Source organism: Camellia sinensis, chromosome 4, assembly GCF_055761805.1.
Source record: "Camellia sinensis isolate YWXY chromosome 4, ASM5576180v1, whole genome shotgun sequence".
Classification (NCBI taxonomy): domain Eukaryota; kingdom Viridiplantae; phylum Streptophyta; class Magnoliopsida; order Ericales; family Theaceae; genus Camellia; species Camellia sinensis.
The window spans coordinates 210,957,355-210,976,710 of record NC_138964.1 but is presented as its reverse complement, the minus strand read 5'-3'; the positions used below and the strand labels follow the sequence as shown (position 1 = coordinate 210,976,710).

Sequence of the window (19,356 nt, the reverse complement as noted above, 5' to 3'; positions counted from 1 at the left end):
TTATTATTATTATTATTATTATTATTTATGCTTGTAATTTTTTAGATAAATTTAAGTTGTAAAAATTAATTAGGGTATAAAAAAATTTCAAGATTTGAATCTTATAGCAAAATTAATTTTGAGTTTTTCATTTTATTAATTTAAAAATTTTAAATTTAAATTATTTATCTATTTTTGTTATTAAACTCAAAGTAAATATATAAAATATTTAAAATATTTTTTTTATTAAGTTTATGTTTAATGAGTAAGATAACTATTTTTCATCAATTTTACTTAATGAAGATAGAAAAATAATTTAAATTGATAACGAATCAAAAGTTTAATATTTAAATTGATAAAATAAATAACTTAAAATTTATTTTATTATAAGATTGAAACTATGATTTTTTTTTTTTTTTTTTATATTTTCCAAATTGATTATTTAGAAAGTGAGAGAGTTGCTTTTAATTTTATCTTCTATTATAAACTTTCAACTTTGGAAAAATTGTATTAAACATACTATATTATATGACTCAAAATTAAGACACTGAGCATTATTTTTGCTGTAATTTGTATTTATGCATCCTGCTTAAGTAAGACAGTAACCCTAGTGATCAGAGTTGTCAAAATTGGGATGCTATAGTGGCGGAGCCAACAAATTATTTAGTAGGGACACTTGTTAATCACAAATTTGAAATAAAAAATAATAATAATCGACAACAATAATATAATACAAATTTTTATAAATTAGTAGCGAAACACAATACATAAATATTTATTACAAACAAATATTTTGCAAAAGGAAAATGTCTCGTAACTCAAATTTTGTGGCTCAAAAGTGGCTCAAATGGCCAAAACGACGTCGTTTTGGCCATTTTTATGTTGTTCTGTACTCAAAACGACGTCGTTTTGGCCATTTGAGCCACTTTTGAGCCACAAAATTTGAGCTACGTAGCATTGTCGTTTGCAAAAATATGAAGGTTTAAACAACAATATTGGCATTAAATAGCAATGAATCATGTGTACAATTCGTTCTATTGGACACAAATCCAATAACATTGAATCATGATACACAAACCTGCCGGCCAGCGTTTATGTACCTTACTAGAAGCTTATGGGTTCAAAAATAATAATGAATAAAGGAATATGGCCTGGTTCCCTATCGATAAATTCTAAATAGAGACATATTTCTCTGTGTATCTCATGCTCAACTAACGATAAACTCAACTAAGAAAATAATACAGGTGAAAGAGCCCTAGGAAGTTACAGACAAACTCGGATGCTGTACCTATAAACATGGAAACTAGGACATAAAACAACACTATAATGACAAACAGTCATCAATAATAAACCTTAAAACTGGAAGGCTTAAAATGGGCTGACAGTATGAGCCAACTTCAATAGAAATTCAGGAACAAGGCGAGGACTTGGAGGTGCTATGGCATCTTTTGCAAGAGCTTCTTTATCACCGGCATGTATCAAAGAAACCACATGCTCAAAGAGCTCGTCTTTACCACCTCTCATAGGATCCTGCATACAAAAATAAGAAGAAGAAGAAGAATTAGGGTGTAATTAGATGAACAGCATTTCATTCCTGAGTTTTTACCTAACCCGTTTCTTTTCCAATCAAAATTCCCAAAGCCAAACACTTTCGAACTTATTTCCTTGTGAAGAAGTGTTTTGAAATGACCTGAGTTTGAGAAATAAATTTAGATAACCTGCATTTGGAAAATTAGTTTTGAAACACTCAGATCTAATAATGAATTTCAAATGGGTGCTTTTAACTTCTCCTTTCTGATTATTAGCTTCAGACCAAATTAATGACATTGGCTAATATCCTAACTTTAAGCAAAGTGAAAAAGAGATGCGAAAGTTAAAAGTTACAACTAAACAGCTTTTCAAATGAGCAACCTAACCTGCATTAACAGTCTATTGCTCATTATAGTTACAACCAGAAACAACTAAAAGCCTGGGACCAAAATATCACTCACTTGAAGAAATAAATCTGTATGAGTTTTTGCAGGATACAAAATTAGTTCTGCTTTAGCTCCTACTTTCTGGAGAACATCTGCAAAATTTTTACTGCAAATAGAAACATGACAATAGCATTAGAAATTTGGAAGTCTGGTTACTCTATGTGCAGTGACAAGAAAAAGAAAAAGTTGTATGCTACATCACTGAATAGCACAGAAGGAAAACGAATAGAATGGACCCCCCCATAAGAAAATTTAAAAAAGAAGAAAAAACCAGTGTAATGATTAAAAATTAATGTTTAAATCAAAGGAGACACATACATTCATGAGTAATATGCTCAGTTCATGATTTTGTTGGCTCTATAATTTATCTTCAGAGATGAAATAGCTTGAAATTCTATTGGAATGATAGTGCGACTTGACAATGCAAACTTTCACATTTGACAACTGTGAGGAGTGTGAAATATAATTTGGGTATTTTGATCATTTTAAGTCACCAGTTGTCTCAAAAGCTCAAGTTGTTGGTAAATGGATCCAACGATATAAATCAAGTGAAAGAAATAATGTATAGAGAAAGAGAGAGAATAAATTGTATGTATTATTATTGATTGATGTAATGTTATCTCTATTACAATGATTCATGATTCCTATATATAGAAGAGGGTGAGTGTGTAGTAGGTAAGGAGTAGGTGAAGTGGAGGTGGTAGTGGTGTAGTGGGTTAGGTTTAGTGGAGTAGGTAAGGTGGTAGTGGTGTAGTGGGTTAGGTTTAGTGGAGTAGGTGAGGTGGTAGTGGTGTAGTGGGTTAGGTTTAGTGGAGTAGGTTTAAGTGGGTGAAGTAGGTGGAGAGTAGGTGGATTTTAACAGCCCCCGCAAACTCAAGGGGGATAGGAACTAACCAACTTGAGTTTGGAGAGAGTAACAAAATAAGAAAATACATAAAAATAAAAGAGGATAGGTGACACTGTATGGTCGTGTCAGACCATTGGTGAAGACACTGGATGGTGGTGTCATAACGTTGTAGAGGACACTGTATGGTGGTGTCATACCGATGTAGAAGACAGTTTATGGGGTCATGTCGGACCGTTGTAGCAGATAATGCTGTGACAGTTGTTGTGACAGTTTACGGAGTCTTGCTGGACCCTTGTAGAAACTAACCGGAATCAATGTCGGGACAGTTTACAGAGTCTTGTCGGACCCATAAAGGAGCTAATCGGAATCAATGTAGAAGACAGTTTATGGGGTCATGTCGGACCGTTGTAGCAGATAATGCTGTGACAGTTGTTGTGACAGTTTACGGAGTCTTGCTGGACCCTTGTAGAAACTAACCGGAATCAATGTCGGGACAGTTTACAGAGTCTTGTCGGACCCATAAAGGAGCTAACCGGAATCAATGTCGGGACAGTTTACAGAGTCTTGTCGGACCCATGAAGGAGCTAACCGGAATCAATGTCGGGACAGTTTACAGAGTCTTGTCGGACCCTTAAAAAGTCGCACCCTCAAAAGGTGTGCCCAATCCATAAAAAGGCGTGCCATCAAAAGGCGTGCCAAATTCATAAAAAGATGTGCCATCAAAAGGCGTGCCCAATCCATAAAAAGACGTGCCATCAAAAGGCGCGCCAGACACGCGGCGATGCACGTGATCGACAGTACGCGTGTCGGCCTCTTCGTCATGTGCTATATAAATGAAGGCGGAGGCTGAGAGACCATGTAGAAATCAAACCAGTCTGAAACCTCTGAAAAACTCTTCGTGGGCTGAGAGAGATACACTGGTAACACTCTGTAAACACTCTGTAACCAACCCATCTCTGAAACACTCAGCAACCATAACATGGCCTCTTCTTCCCGTCCAGCTACCCAGAACATGGCCTCCTCTTCCCGTGGTCTACTTACGCTCTTTCCGGAACTGAACGAGTCCACAAGAGAAATAACTGATGCGGTGGCCAGTGAACCCCAACTAAACACTTCTGGGTTTGCTCCTTTGAACTTTCCGATGCGGTCGGTGGAGCAAAAAATGGCGGTGCAAACTGATATTGAGGCCAATCAGTATACTCTGAAGTCATGTGTGGAAACCATGACGGCGGTCACAAACTTGTCGCACCGGCTGCAGAGCAGGACAAATGAGGTGCAGCAGTTAAACGCCCAACTGGCTCTGCTCCAACGCATGTATAAGGATGCGCGAGCAGAGATAAGTGTGCTAAAGGCGGAAAACAAGGAGCTGAAGCGGAAGGCCACCGTTATGTTCCGATTTGGAGGGCCGCCATATGCTGTAGTGGAGGAGCAGGGAGGAGTGAACTTGCTTGGTGGTCTAGGAAGCACGGAGGCAGCACCGTCAAGGGCCGCTCAGGACGAAGGCAAAAAGAAGAGACCGGCGGCAGAGTAGAGAAGAAAAATCCCACTGTGGGTGTGGTTGTTGTTGTTTTTTTTTTTTTTTTTTTTTAAATATATATATATATATATATTCTATATATTCTAGTGGGATGAATGATGAGTTGTATGAAACGATGGGAACAAGTCCATGTGGGTTAGGGAATGGCGATGATAATGTGTTGTGGGTGGTGGAAAAAGTAAAGTGAGAGAGAGACACACTGTAACATATTAACATAGTTTATCTTAGGTTTACCGGCACATTCCTTTTCTGAAGATATGCATTCCAGCTCAAACCACTTCAAATAATTCACAAATCTCATCATCACCTCACGTGATAAGAAGACAAATTTGCAGCTGTAACACTGCCCAACGTGGGTGAACAGTTGGTTGATAAAAGTCCTTTGGTGAAGTGATGGCGAATCATCCTCACTCTTGAGCCCCTCCATTACACCAACTTTGGTACCGTTTACCTTGGAAGGGGCTTGTGCATTGGCCTTAACCTGCAAACCCCCAGTGGCAGCAGATTTTGATTTAATCCCTCGTGCATCCACATTTGCTGGAGGTCCTCCAAGCTTGCTGGATGTCTTGGCACCAGAATCGAGTGGAGGAGATGCAACTGGAAAAAAATGTAGAAGTAGCGGCGGTAGCAACCATTATGAAAAATCTATCACCAAGCTGAGAAGAATCTGGAAGAGCACGGTAGAAAACGTCAGAAATTGGATGTTTTGGTGGCAGATTCGAAGCTGTCTGAGTGCGGAAAAGCAGTTGAGAATTGCGTGATTAGTGAAGGTCGTTTGGTGGAGAACGGTGAATCAGAGACGACGTCTGCGAAACAGTGTGCATCTCCGACTTCAAATGTGACAAACGAGCCTGAGGTGGCTCAGAAATGCCCTAAGTTAGGCATGACTTCTGTGCGTGGAAGGAGGAGAGATATGGAAGACGCTGTGGCCATTCACCCCTTGCTTTGCCGCCGGAGTAGTCAGAATCCGGCGGATTTGCACTTTTTCGGCGTTTACGACGGCCACGGTTGCTCACATGTGGCGATGAAGTGCAAAGATCGATTGCACGAGATAGTGAGAGACGAGCTCGAAAGCCACGAAGAAGATTCGTGGAAGAAAATGATGGAGCGAAGTTTCTCTTCTTGCAGAGTTACGGCTGTGGAGAGTGGAAGGTATGTGTAGAAAATTCCAGCGGGCAGCAAAGGCAAAGGTGTCGGCCGGCTGCCTGCCGGTGAGAAAGAAATACAGGCTTAAATCTTATCGCTCTGATACCATGAAAGAAATAATGTATAGAGAAAGAGAGAGAATAAATTGTATGTATTATTATTGATTGATGTAATGTTATCTCTATTACAATGATTCATGATTCCTATATATAGAAGAGGGTGAGTGTGTAGTAGGTAAGGAGTAGGTGAAGTGGAGGTGGTAGTGGTGTAGTGGGTTAGGTTTAGTGGAGTAGGTGAGGTGGTAGTGGTGTAGTGGGTTAGGTTTAGTGGAGTAGGTGAGGTGGTAGTGGTGTAGTGGGTTAGGTTTAGTGGAGTAGGTTTAAGTGGGTGAAGTAGGTGGAGAGTAGGTGGATTTTAACATCAAGCTATCCAAGACTCTCTCTTGTGTACACGTGGAGATAAACAAGAGAGAATGCCCTCAGCTATCCATAGATATAGTGAAGATAGAATGCAAACGGGTAGCAAATGAAAACGGAGAAACTTCAACCCAAGACCTTTCCCAACTTGAGGTCCGATACCATGCTTGCATAGTTTTGGGTTAGAACTCGAACCCCAAAAGTTGGTTGTTGATGTGAGGGTGCCTCACACTTATATAATGCATAATACTTTTGTACCTAGGTGTAGACGGCCCGAACATCCCAACTCCGCGAGCGCAAAATCGTTTTGTTTATTAGCTACTACAGTTCGGACTCAATGTCACGGTTTTGAATCTAATCTTGCAAAATGCAATGCAAGATTGATAAATCATCAAAGAGTCCAAATCGGACAAATCGTTTTGAAAAACTGATTTTAATAAAGAAGTGTCAAACATGGACTGCTTTACCAGATACAGAGTCGCCACCTAAATGTTTTATTTTGGAGAAATTTAGGAAACCCTGACTCATGCCGAAGGTCACGTGTCCGTCATCACCAAAGTTGCCTCGGCTCAAAAACTTGGGTACAAGAGGGGAACGTCATGCAATGAGCACCCCCGCTCGCCCGATCAAAGGATCAGCCTTTACTAACATGATATTTTGTTTTTGAAAACACATGCGTTCTTATTCCGATTATTAGCTAGAATTACTAAGTGATGCGCACAACATACAAGTATAGACTAGATTGACTAAGTTGGAACAAAACATCTTATGTTTGTTTGTTTGAAAACGGTTTGGAGGTGCAACTCGCAAGTAGGCAAAAACGTGGATTTTGCCACCCTCGAGTAGGCTTAGAAAAACATGATTTTGCCACTTCGCAAAGTCGGCTTAAAACTCGCATTTCGATGAATTGTTCCAATTCAAACAATTAAGCCTTCATCCACAGGCATTCATGCAGTTAAACATTTAAGCAGTTAGCCTCATAGCAAGCATGCTAAACATGGCAACACTTACACACATGCAAGATGCTAAAGCATAAACACTCACAGTGTACTCCGGACCAAAACAGAAGCTAATTAGTAATCAATGCATGATCCTAGCTATGTCAATGGTGCCTAATGCAACACACGCAAAAATGCAACTAGAATAGGCTCGGCTATTCTAAGATGTCATGTGAAATGCAACTTGATACATGTATTCAAATTGGAATTGAAATACTATCCAGTTAGTATGATGCGCCAAGCCCGGTGCATGCAATACGAATGAATGTATGCAAACATGCTAGCATAAGTATGCTAATTGAAACATGCCCTAAAACTAACCATTGAAAGCGAGTTAAGTAAAAGGGAAAAAGACGTGGGGTCGGAAAACATATACACACACATGCACACTTATTACAACATTTGCCCTCGCGACGGAGGGTCCGAATGAATACGCTAAGTTAGCTACGCTAAACTATTCTAACTAATCTAATAATCTAATTAGACTAATTATTACATAATCAAATTAAATAACTAGCTAACACTAAGCTAATTATTACAACACGTTAACTAATTAACAAATTAGCTAATTTAATTTACAAATTGAAAAGCTAACTAACAAGTAAAGCTAATTATTAACTACGAAGCCTCAGCTTAGTTCCAAGAGTTCGAAGATGCATGCTCAATCGCCTCGCTTGGAAATCCGTTACCATGCCTCATGTTGCCTCTGTTTGCACAGTTTTAGGCTTCTGAAAACTGTACCAACCTCCAAAACACTTCTGCTCCAGCTCATGGACATGCAGAGAGGTCATCGGCCAAGAGGTATGGCCATCGACCAAAGGATGAAGGTCATCGACCAGTTTTGAGGCTATCGGCCAATTGTTGATAGCCGATCAGCACACTGTATAGCCGATCGGCCACTGCTTCTTGCAAACTCTCCTTTTTGCTGCAACAGAGCACAAACAGAGGCATGGCAATATATTTGCAAGAAAATATGAGTGCAACTACACCCCTTATCATGTCTAAGGCTCAAAGGTGTGTAGTGCTCGGCCCTCGAGCCATCAATCACGCATCTCGATGCATGATGATCAAAGAGGCCGATTTGCACAAATCAATATCACATGAATGCACCAAAACACATAAATGCCTTAACCTCTATCATGCATGCTCAAGAGGATTGGCGATCGAGGATTGAGGCACGTTTCATCACTTCAAGTATGAAATGTCCCTCGTTCCTCATGTTTGGATTAAACACTTAATCCAAACAACAATGCAAAGCAAGCATATTAAACACAATGTAATGCATGCATGATCAACTTAACAAAGCAACACAAGCATGCAAATATGAGGCAATGTAACGAGTATGCAGCAACATGCATGCAATAAGCATGCAACAACATGCAAACCACATACTCAATGGACTTAAACCGAAAATGGACAGACCTTAGCCATGCCCAAATCAGTGGCCAAAATGTTGAAGTGAAGACATGAAATACAAGCATGCCAATTGGCTCAAGAATCAAGGCATAAGAGGACAACCCTCAAGAGCACTTAAAGAGTGACAAGCATGGATGTGTGACAACACTATAAGCTCTGAAATCATGCATGGAATGATGCCAAAACAGGCCTACATGGCAAGCACAAAACATGATACATATAGGCCAATAAAGAGGATTACACTACACCCCCCCAAAACCAAGCATGAGATTAGCCCAAAAGCCTAGGCAACATGGCATGCACAATGACCCATTCTTAAGGCATGAAACACCAACTCTTCAAAGCATTGAAAGAGTAACAAATGCAAGTGTATGACCACACTACATGTACTGAAATCACATTTCAAATGATGTCAAATCATGAAAGTAGCCTACGCAATGCATGCTAATGGCTTGGAAACTCAAAGCTAACAAGTTATAATGCACTATGGCTATACAAAGCATGGCATGCATGACCAAAACAACACAAATCAGAGCTTAAGCATGGTAAAACAAGGCTAAAAGCTTCTTGGAGTTGAGCCAAAACATGCAAGAATGATGGTCCAAACACATGATGCATGTTATGCTAGCATGCAAGATTGCACTACAAGTATGTGAAGCATGCAAGATGCTATCAAACCAACCTTAGACAGAGGTATAACATGGCAAAACAACATCAAAAACATGCTGAGATATGGCCAACATATGCTAGATAAACATGCTACTTTGATGAGCCATCTATACAAGTATGCAAGACACAAGGAGAGGGGATGACCCTCTCCTATTTGGGACCGTAAAACACCATTTCCACCACAGGAATTCCTCTGAGTTTCAGTGGTGAGAAGGCCAAAACAAGGTGATCCCAATAGCTTAAAAGGATGGCACAAGAACAAAGCCAAACAAGGCCTAAGAGGGGGTAGACTACACCCAACACAAAAGTGATCTTAAACAATCATTATAAGCATGCAAAATCATAACTTTTTTCAGTAGAAAGTTAAGCTTAAATCAGCATACAAATAGGTCCAAAAGCTACCTACTTCACCCACTTAAACCTACTCCACTAAACCTAACCCACTACACCACTACCACCTCACCTACTCCACTAAACCTAACCCACTACACCACTACCACCTCCACTTCACCTACTCCTTACCTACTACACACTCACCCTCTTCTATATATAGGAATCATGAATCATTGTAATAGAGATCAATAAACATCAATCAATAATACATAAATTTTTACATGGTATCAGAGCAAGGTTAAGACCTTAGTATTTCTCGCTTCACCGGCGGGCGGCAACCTCGCCTTGGCCGCCCGCCGGACCTTAACCTATTCCGCTTATTTTCTACACATACCTTGACTTCTTCAACATTTTCTTACACCCCTCCTCCGCTATGTCGGCGGCGGCACCCGCATCATCGTCTAGCCTCTATCGCCGTTCACCTCGCCTCTCACATATCCGTGGTTGTACTCTTACTCGTCGTCGTCGTTGGCGTTTCTGGCGCTGCTTTTCTGCTCGTCACTGCTGTTTTTTTCCCGATTTGCTCTCTCTCTCTCTTAGCCATGGATTTGGGTGTGGGGTGTAGAGCTGTGGCTCTGTTGTTGGTAGCCATGTTTGCTGGCTTGAAGGTTTCAATGGCAGCAGTGTACAAGGTTGGGGACTCCGCTGGTTGAACCATCATTGGGAATATTGATTACAAGGCCTGGGCTGCTTCCAAAACGTTTCATGTTGGAGATGTCATCATTTTCGAATACAATTTTCAATGTCACGTGTTGCAAGTGCCCCACAAAGAATACCAAGCCTGCAGAAGTGTAAGACAGTAACATGCATCTTCACATACAGCTTGGGTAATGTGTAACTGTCAAAAGCACAAGCTTCTTGGACATCCCTCTCTCTCTCTCTCCATGGACCCAACATCACCCGTTTTCCATTCTCTTATTATTATTTATTTTATATTCCACCAAAAAAAAAAAAAAAAAAAAAAAAAAAATCACACTGCTGTTCTTTCTTATCACCCATCCACAAATATTTTTCTCTATTTTCTTTATCCATTATTTTCTTTTATTTTATTTTTCTTATTAAACAAAACAACACCAACAACATTCCACAACCTTGTCATTTTATTCATATCAGGGGATCAACCCCGATCACACTTTTACATCAAAAAAAAAAAAAAAAAAAAAAAAAAAACCCACACAAACAAAAACAAAACTACCACACCCACAATGGGATTTTTCTTCTCTACTCAGCCGCCGGTCTTTTCTTCTTGCCTCCGTCCTGGGTGGTCCTTGCCGGTGTTGCCTCCGTGCTTCCTAGACCACCAAGCAAGTTGCCACCTCCCTGCTCCTCCACTACAGCATATGGTGGACCTCCAAATCGGAACATCACGGTGGCCTTCCGCTTCAGCTCCTTATTTTCTGTCTTTAGCACACTTATCTCTGCTCGCGCATCCTTATACATGCGTTGGAGCAGAGCCAGCTGGGAGTTTAACTGTTGCACCTCATTTGTCCTGCTCTGCAGCCGGTGCGACAAGTTTGTGACCGCAGTCATGGTTTCCACACATGACTTCAGAGTATACTGATTGGCCTCAATATCAGTTTGCACCGCCATTTTTTGCTCCACCGACCGCATCGGAAAGTTCAACGGAGCAAAACCAGAGGTGTTTGGTTGAGGTTCACGGGCCACCGCACCTGTTATCTCTCCTGTTGACTCGTTGAGGTCGGGAAAGAGAGTGAGCAGACCACAGGAAGATGAGGCCATGTTCTGGGTAGCTGAACGGGAAGAAGAGGCCATGTTTTTTGGGTTGCTGAGTGTTTCCGAGAAGGGTTGAATACAGAGTATTTACAGATTGTTTCAGAATGACAAGTTCAGAGGTTTCAGTCTGGTTTGGTTTCCTCCGCCTCCGCATTGGTTTATATTGACACTGACGACGCGGCCGACACGCCGCTCTGTCGCTCACGTGCCTCGCCACGTCTCCGGCTCACCTTTTGATGGCTCGACGCTTTCTGTCGGGCACGACTTTTGATGAAGTGGGCGCGCCTTTTGAGGGCGCAACTTTTGATAGCACGCCTTTTGATGGCACGCCTTTTTTGAAAAATTGGGCACACCTTTTGAGGGTGCGACTTTTTAAGGGTCCGACAAGACTCTGTAAACTGTCCCGACATTGATTCCGGTTAGCTCCTTCATGGGTCCGACAAGACTCTGTAAACTGTCCCGACATTGATTCCGGTTAGCTCCTTCATGGGTCCGACAAGACTCTGTAAACTGTCCCTACATTGATTCCGGTTAGCTCCTTTATGGGTCCGACAAGACTCTGTAAACTGTCCCGACATTGATTCCGGTTAGTTTCTACAAGGGTCCAGCAAGACTCCATAAACTGTCTTCTACAATGGTCCGACATGACCCCATAAACTGTCTTCTACATCGGTCTGACACCGCCATCCAGTGTCCTCTACACCGTTATGACACCACCATACAGTGTCCTCTACATGGTTATGACACCCCCATACAGTGTCTTCTACAACGTTATGACACCACCATCCAGTGTCTTCACCAATGGTCTGACACGACCATACAGTGTCTCTTATGCTCTTTTATTTTTATGTATTTTCTTGTTTTGTTACTCTCTCCAAACTCAAGTTGGTTAGTTCCTATCCCCCTTGAGTTTGCGGGGGGCTGTTAAAATCCACCTACTCTCCACCTACTTCACCCACTTAAACCTACTCCACTAAACCTAACCCACTACACCACTACCACCTCACCTACTCCACTAAACCTAACCCACTACACCACTACCACCTCCACTTCACCTACTCCTTACCTACTACACACTCACCCTCTTCTATATATAGGAATCATGAATCATTGTAATAGAGATCAATAAACATCAATCAATAATACATAAATTTTTACAAGCTTAAGCCAAAACAAGGGTTTAAAGGCTAGTTGACTCACCCTTGAAGAACACCTTCAAAACCACAACTCCAGCAGCTTTTCTGAGCTTAAACCAATCCAAAAACACTAATACCAGCTCCCAAGTACCTCAGCAACAAAAGGATGGTGTTCTACTTGGTGCTTTAGTGTAAAAGTGTGAAGAAAATGCACTTTTGAGCACAAACAAGGGCAAATATATATAGCGAGAGAGAGAGAATATAGAGAGAGAGTGATATATATCTTCTATATCAATTTTTCAGAACCTCTGGAAAGAGAGGGGTTTCCCTTCTTATAGAAAATCAATTCCCAAGCTTGTTGAGCAAGCTTGAGTCTTGATTCTATCCTTCTATACACGTGTATGGAGAATGAGATCTGTGCTCACCAGATGTTACAGCTAGCACAAAAATATCTGAAAAAGCAGATTGAAAGGTCTCGGCCAAAATATATGGCCGATGGCAAGAAAACAAGGTCGACAAGCACAAGGCTTGGCCGATGGGTTGTAGGGATGGCCAACAAGCCATCCCTCTTCCCTCAGAAGCAAAACTACAAGTCCTTGGTCCACAACCAAGCACAAAACAAACAAGTTGAGAGATCTTAAGACAAGGCGCGTAGCCGAAACCTTCGGGAACTCAAAACGAGCACGAGCATAGATGATTATCGAGTGTTCAATGGATGACGCCCAAGTGTTGAGGAGGGTCAAAAATGGAGTGTCTACACTAGGCTATGTGGGACTTAGTTCATGATTGCAAAATCACAACTTAAAAATGGCAATTACAAAATGTCATTAAAAAATGTCCATTGTGTTATGCATGAAAGTGGAGATAAGTAGCTTTACTACAACGGAGGAGGGATAATAACCGCAAGAAAAGAAAAAAAAAAAAAAAACTGTCGGCAAGCTTTAGGAAGGATTCAAACCTTTCATCTGATGGAATGGAATAATCTGCAGTTCCATGGAAAAGAATAAATTGGGGCAGCATACCAACAGCATGTTTTAGGCTTGGGTCCTGTATCCTAATTTCAGGAGAAAAATGTTGCAAAGATTGTTCCCCTTCCATTAAGCTGTAATGATGTGTCAACACATCAGTTCTATGGGGCAATAAGTGTGACATAATCAAAAAAATCAAAATTTAATAATATTATGTGATGATAGCAGCATCATAAAAAAATAATAATGTTTGGAACCTTAGAAAGATGGAGCGATAGAGTCCTCGACCATGGAAGTGATCGACCAAGTTGGGTATGTTGTACCTGGAAGTTGAAGGAAATGTTGAAATACGTAATCCAACGTCAAATAATTAATTGTCATAGTCTATTATGGCTGCTGATCTACGAAGAATGCAATAAAAAACTGAACAAAATAGAAACATAAAAAATAAGCTTTAAAAAGGACCTGAGCACAAGACTGCACAAGAAACATCATAGTTTACAAATAAGCTTCTCAACAGCAACAATAACTAACATCCATTAATCACACTCACCCGCCAGATAATCCAAAATAGGCTTTTATCTGGGAGACACTCCAAGAGATGCTCCCTGCTTTGGATTCTTTAATTGCCTGTTCCAAGAGAGCACATGCAGAAATGTGCGCACCAGCTGATTGCCCCATTAAGTAAATCCTACATGAGCATGCAATGTAGAGAGCATGACATAGTGGAAGATCAGAAAGCATATGATAACAAACAAATGACTCTCTTACCTGTTAAGGTCACCCCCATATTCAACAATATTGTTGCACACAAATGATATCCCTTGAGAAGCATCTTCAACCATATCACTTATGGTCCCCTGAGGAAAATTTCTGCACTCACATGTCAACTGTAAGATTATGTCACATGGATTGGCATTAGACATGTAAAATGTGACTAGTACAGCAGTACGTAGAACTTTTATCAAATGAACGTACAGCTGATTTTGATGACCTGAAGCCTGATCATTTAGGCAACAAGGTAAAATGCAAACTTTAATCAATTTCAATGCCAAATTCAACACAATTAAATGATCATTTGAATGTATAAATCAACAAAAAAGGAATAATGACCAAGGCACAGGACATTATTCCAGAGGTTGGTGAACAAGGGATCAAATAACTTTCATCACTTTCTGATATTAACAGTGTTCACTAATTATGGACATCCACTTCAAAGGTAAATCATATTGCTTCTATAATATCTACAGTGAATAAATTATTAATGAAGAAATGAGCAGTTCGGTGTGAAACCACATCTCTTGCATAAAAAAGGATTAAAAAAAAGAAGAAGAAAATAAAAAGAAGGTGCGTGTACAAGTGTCAGTCCAACAGCATCCATGTGTCTGTCAGTATACTTCAACTTTGTTAGAAAAAGCATACACAGATATGTAGAACATGGACTACAGCATGGTAGTGCTTGAACTGAAAAAATCACCTGTAATCAATGCATGCCACTATGATGTCTCTTTCTGCTAACTGTTTTCCTAGAAGAGCACCCCATGCTTTGTACCTGCAGACAGAAAACTACAGACTTCAATGCTACAAATGAAGATTGTTTCATATGGTGCAAAGGGAATTATTTCAGCTATCAACAGTAGTAAAGTGACAAAAATGCATGCTTATATATGGTTAGAAATTGTCGTCACTTTTAACAGCACAACCTGAACATTAGCCATTCAAGCATAAAACTGTCCCTCAACTTCAAACAATAAAAAATTAAATAAATAAATAAATTTAATAAAATAATAATAATAATCAACACTAAATTTGATCACAAAAATTATAAGTTAGTAATTTTTCTTGCTATCAGACATGGCTAAATCTAATATATTTAGATGTACATATTCTATCTTGAAATGCTGTCCAGAACAGAAAAAGGGAGGGGGGCAAGAAAGAAAAAACAGGCCAACAAAGCTTGGATTTGTCAAGTAAGCTTTTACCTCATAACTTACTTTAGTTTTGAAGTGCAAAATGAACTTCAAAGAGTGAGCTACAATTACCTCTAAATAATCCCTAAAAGTTTCTAGTCTGAAATATTAGAATTTCCAGCCTAGATGGTACTACTAACACTTGAAAGAGACCATGCATTTGATTTCCCACCCCAATTTTCTGCGAGTATTTTCTGTAATTAAAATAACTAAAGTTTCTCATAATATATAAAGTAGACAGATGTCATGTCTGCATTCAACTGAGTGTCGTTCATATACCCCAAGCATTTTTTAAATTACTCAACGGCTCCTTGTGTTTCTGAGATACAATTCCACACAAATATCGGTCAGATCACTACCAGTTCAAAAAGACATGCCATGCATTTGAATTCCAGACACATCTGGCTGTCTTAGTCACTGTAACTAAAAGGGAAGATCAATTCAACCACATTATCCAGAAGAAACTTATTCCACTAAAATGATTAAAATTAAGCAATATTTTCAAGGCCTTTGCACCCCATTTTGTCAATAAGATACTATGAAGCAAACTACAAGCTTTACTAGATGCATGGTGTACCAGTGTAGTTTTCAGTATTCAATGTAGGTCACTAACAATAAAATGTTATATGTCAAGTTCAGTACGTCATGGAGAAGCTAGCTCTCTTGCTCACCCGATAATCCAAGCTCCACCAGTTACAAATGCCAAAACTGGCTTTGGGCCATCACTGTTTTTTGGTAAAAATAGATCCAGCCTGCTCAAAATTGCAAAAACAATCAATGGCACAAACACATTTACTAAAAGTATCATGACAGTTTTTTAAATATTAAAATGGAGCACAAAACCAGAATCTCAAGATCAAATACCTGTTTCTAGGTTGATCCCCATAAACAACACTCCGGCGGACTTGGCTTGAAAAGAAATAGTGATATGCAACTGTCAAAGATTGAAAATCTTCCATTAATCTGGATACAAGAGGCTAAATTCCATGGCAAAACTGTAAGATGTACGAAACTCAACCTAAAGTTGGATGAAACACACAGACAGACTCTGAATAGAAGGTAAAATAATCATGCATAACATTTTCATATAATGTCAACTGTTTTATCTAGGTTGGTCCAATACTAAATTATCTACGATCAAGATTTCAATGAAAACCAACCCAACTTGCAACTAATCAACAAAATATCATGCAGACAACATCACCAGAAACACACCTTGGAGAAAGCCTGGCAAAAGTAGCATGGCATAAAAGCAAAGGGCAAGAAGTTGCAGGATCCACCGGTAGCCTACCCTGAACAAAAACAAATGATTAGGTAGCACTTCAAATAAAGAAAATATTAAAAGTTAATTTTGGGACAATGAAAATGTTTTTTTTTTTCCACCAATTTTTTCCCTGGAATACCAACTGAACCACACATGGCCATAGGCCTGACCCAGGTCATACCAGATTTGGCACAAAGCCAAGCACAAATAGGAGAAGAACAATAGTGGCAAGAGATTGTTCAGATTTTCAATCTCATCTCTTGAAGAGTCTCCAAATTGTGGCACGCATGGTTTCCAAATGATTTAGCTATTACAGAACCATAACCATAACCATAACCTATACAGGCTCAGGTCCTAAAATATGAGCAGACTGTGAAGCAGCCAAAGGCCCAAAAACCACTCCCTCCTATCCAAATTATTAGTTGGAACTCATTATATAAAGTAATGATAATAGGTTTCTCCACTGAACAAGCCTCTTAGTTCTGCTGGTTCCAATGGAAAGTAAGAGAACATGAACTTTTGTATAAGACAAACGAGCAAGGAACAAAATTTCGTTTTGTTTTCATTGAATGGCCAAAAAGTTACAATTTCCTAAGACACCTAAATGAAACACTACTGGAATAATGAAATTTTGGTGTTTCCACCAAAAGGCAACAGAAAATTGTGAAATGCAACAAAACCAGTTATGGAAAACTTTCCGGTGCATCATATCATCTCTTACACTATCAACCATGCGCTCAATAATTTATGCAGCCTATCTCTTGTCCTTGCAATACATTCCACTTAATCTCAACTCACTACATCTAATTGGTGCATCTATTGGTCATAGTTTCAGAATGCCACTAGTTACTCGACTCAATTCATTTGTATTCTATCTTTTATTGTATTGACACTCTTACATCTAAAGTTCCTCACTTCACACGCCAATTACAGCTTATATCCTGGAATTGTTCCACCAAACTCTTTACTTTCCTGCTCCAAAGAACCCCTTTTGTTACTTTTTTCATAGAAATTGCCATATTGTTCCAATTAATTGTAATTTCATCACCCAGAATCTGTCACTTGTCTTTAAATATTATTAGTTCCATATTGTTCCTGGTTTCATCATCTTGTTATAACAGCAACTATTCCATAAATTCCATTTCATACCTCAACCTTTCCTCAGTATCCATAAGGTTGTGCTCTCTCCTCTATCATCCACAGGAGTTCCCAGTATGGAATTGTCAATTTCTTACTTTATAAACCTAACTCTTAGGATATTGGGACATGTATCCAAAAAGTTGGATATGGATACGGGACACTAATGTATATTACATATTGTATAATATTTTTAGATAAAATCTAAATTATGTAGAAAAGTACTTGAAATTAAAAAAGATTTAGATAAAATATGAAATTTCTATCTTTCATCTCATCCATGTAAGAGGCTATAAATATTTCTTTACTAGCAAATGTAAATTTCATATTTTCAAACATCAAAAAGTTAGAAGATCCAACTCTCTAAATTGGATACGGATGACAGGCACATATCCCACACCTTTGTCATATCCGATCGACACGGGTAATTCGGGAAAAATATAAAGCAACCCTGATTAGGAACCTGAACAACTAAACTGAGCCCCACTTTGGCTCTCAAAAGAACGGCAAGATTAGGGGTGAGAAAATAATTCAAGGAGCCCGAAAATGGAAGGCATCTCACATAATTATCAAAGCAATTTCTTTTCCTCTCCGTTAGCTCCTCTTCAAGAACCAAACCCATTTAAATTCTCCCATATTTCACTCCATATAAATGCAATTTTTCAAAACAAACAAAATTTGCATAAAAATCAAAACAATTATTTGAATTATATATGTCCTAAATTCAGGTTCCAAACCACTAAAACTTCAAATCCCACACAAGAAAGAGATCCAGATAATTCGGTCACATCATGCTAAAGCACACTAATCAGCAACCAGAAAAAGAAATGAAATTGTACCCGAGGTATCCAAGGAGCTTGAAGGCAAACCCAGTGATGAGGTAGGTCTCAGCCGCAGCGTGCCCAATGTTGCGAGTAAAAGACTGCTGCCGACTGGGCGGCGACGACGACAGTTTCGCGGCGGCTCTGCGCCTCGTTTGGTGGTGGTTGTTGTTGTTGAAACTCGAAGCACTATAAAGCAAGGGCTCAGCGTCCATTTGCTTCTTCTTATCGTTCTTTTCGAATGATGCATTTTGGGGCTGAATGAGATCGGTCTGAATCGCCGGCGACATCGTCATCGTCGTCGCCTGCGAAAATCAAGATCAATAACCAGAATTTGAATGAATTCGATCTCTAGGGTTTCACATATAGAGAGAGAGATCTGGATTGTTAGGAGGATGATGGTGACTAGAGCGGTGCCAGAGACCGACACTGCCAGAGGGATGATGATGCCAAACCATGGACAACGGATATTTCAAGGCTCTAACGGTGAAACGTCTGGAATAATGCTGTGTTTGGAAGGAGAGAAAAAGGAGGAGAAAAGGAATTGGAAAGTTTTGAATGTTTTGTTCTCCTGTACGAAATTATTGGCTCCGTTTCGTTTCCTTTTTAAATTTAGGCATACTTCAAATAATTCATCTTTTCATCTTTTTATTTTTATATTTTTTTTTCATTATATTACTTTTCTATTTTTTTACATATTTTTTTATAAAAGACAAAAAGTACACTTATTTAGGTCATTTCAAACAACCCCTTAATTTTCAGTCTAAAATTTAAGCCTGGTTTGTTATAAGGGAGCTTTTTTAATAAATCCATTCTCTAAGAATCCTATTTCATAAACTCCATAGTGTTTTCTACTATTCCATCAAGTCTTATTTTATATTAGAAGACCAAAACACCATTCTCCTCTTTCCCTCTCTTTTTGAATCAAATAACTGTCCCTCTTCCCCTC

At 39.3% G+C, this 19,356-nt stretch overlaps 1 protein-coding gene across 2 annotated transcripts; it reads right to left on the bottom strand.

Annotated features, from left to right (window-relative positions):
* Positions 1-956: 956 nt before the first annotated feature.
* LOC145789885 (isoprenylcysteine alpha-carbonyl methylesterase ICME-like) lies at positions 957-18,971 on the bottom strand. Of its 2 annotated transcripts, none has more exons than XM_082867453.1 (11): positions 18,426-18,971; positions 16,401-16,477; positions 16,050-16,119; positions 15,857-15,937; positions 14,693-14,767; positions 13,987-14,088; positions 13,769-13,906; positions 13,473-13,538; positions 13,206-13,349; positions 1,971-2,061; positions 957-1,509 (listed from the first exon to the last, which is right to left on the bottom strand). In XM_082867453.1, the coding sequence occupies exons 1-11, from the start codon at positions 18,701-18,703 to the stop codon at positions 1,348-1,350; spliced, it is 1,284 nt and encodes a 427-aa protein (XP_082723579.1). In that variant the 5' UTR covers positions 18,704-18,971; the 3' UTR covers positions 957-1,347. The 2 variants fall into 2 exon arrangements, with proteins under 2 accessions (XP_082723579.1, XP_082723580.1); XM_082867454.1 differs by having other exon boundaries at positions 16,401-16,472; positions 18,426-18,970.
* Between the last annotated feature and the right edge of the window lie 385 nt (positions 18,972-19,356).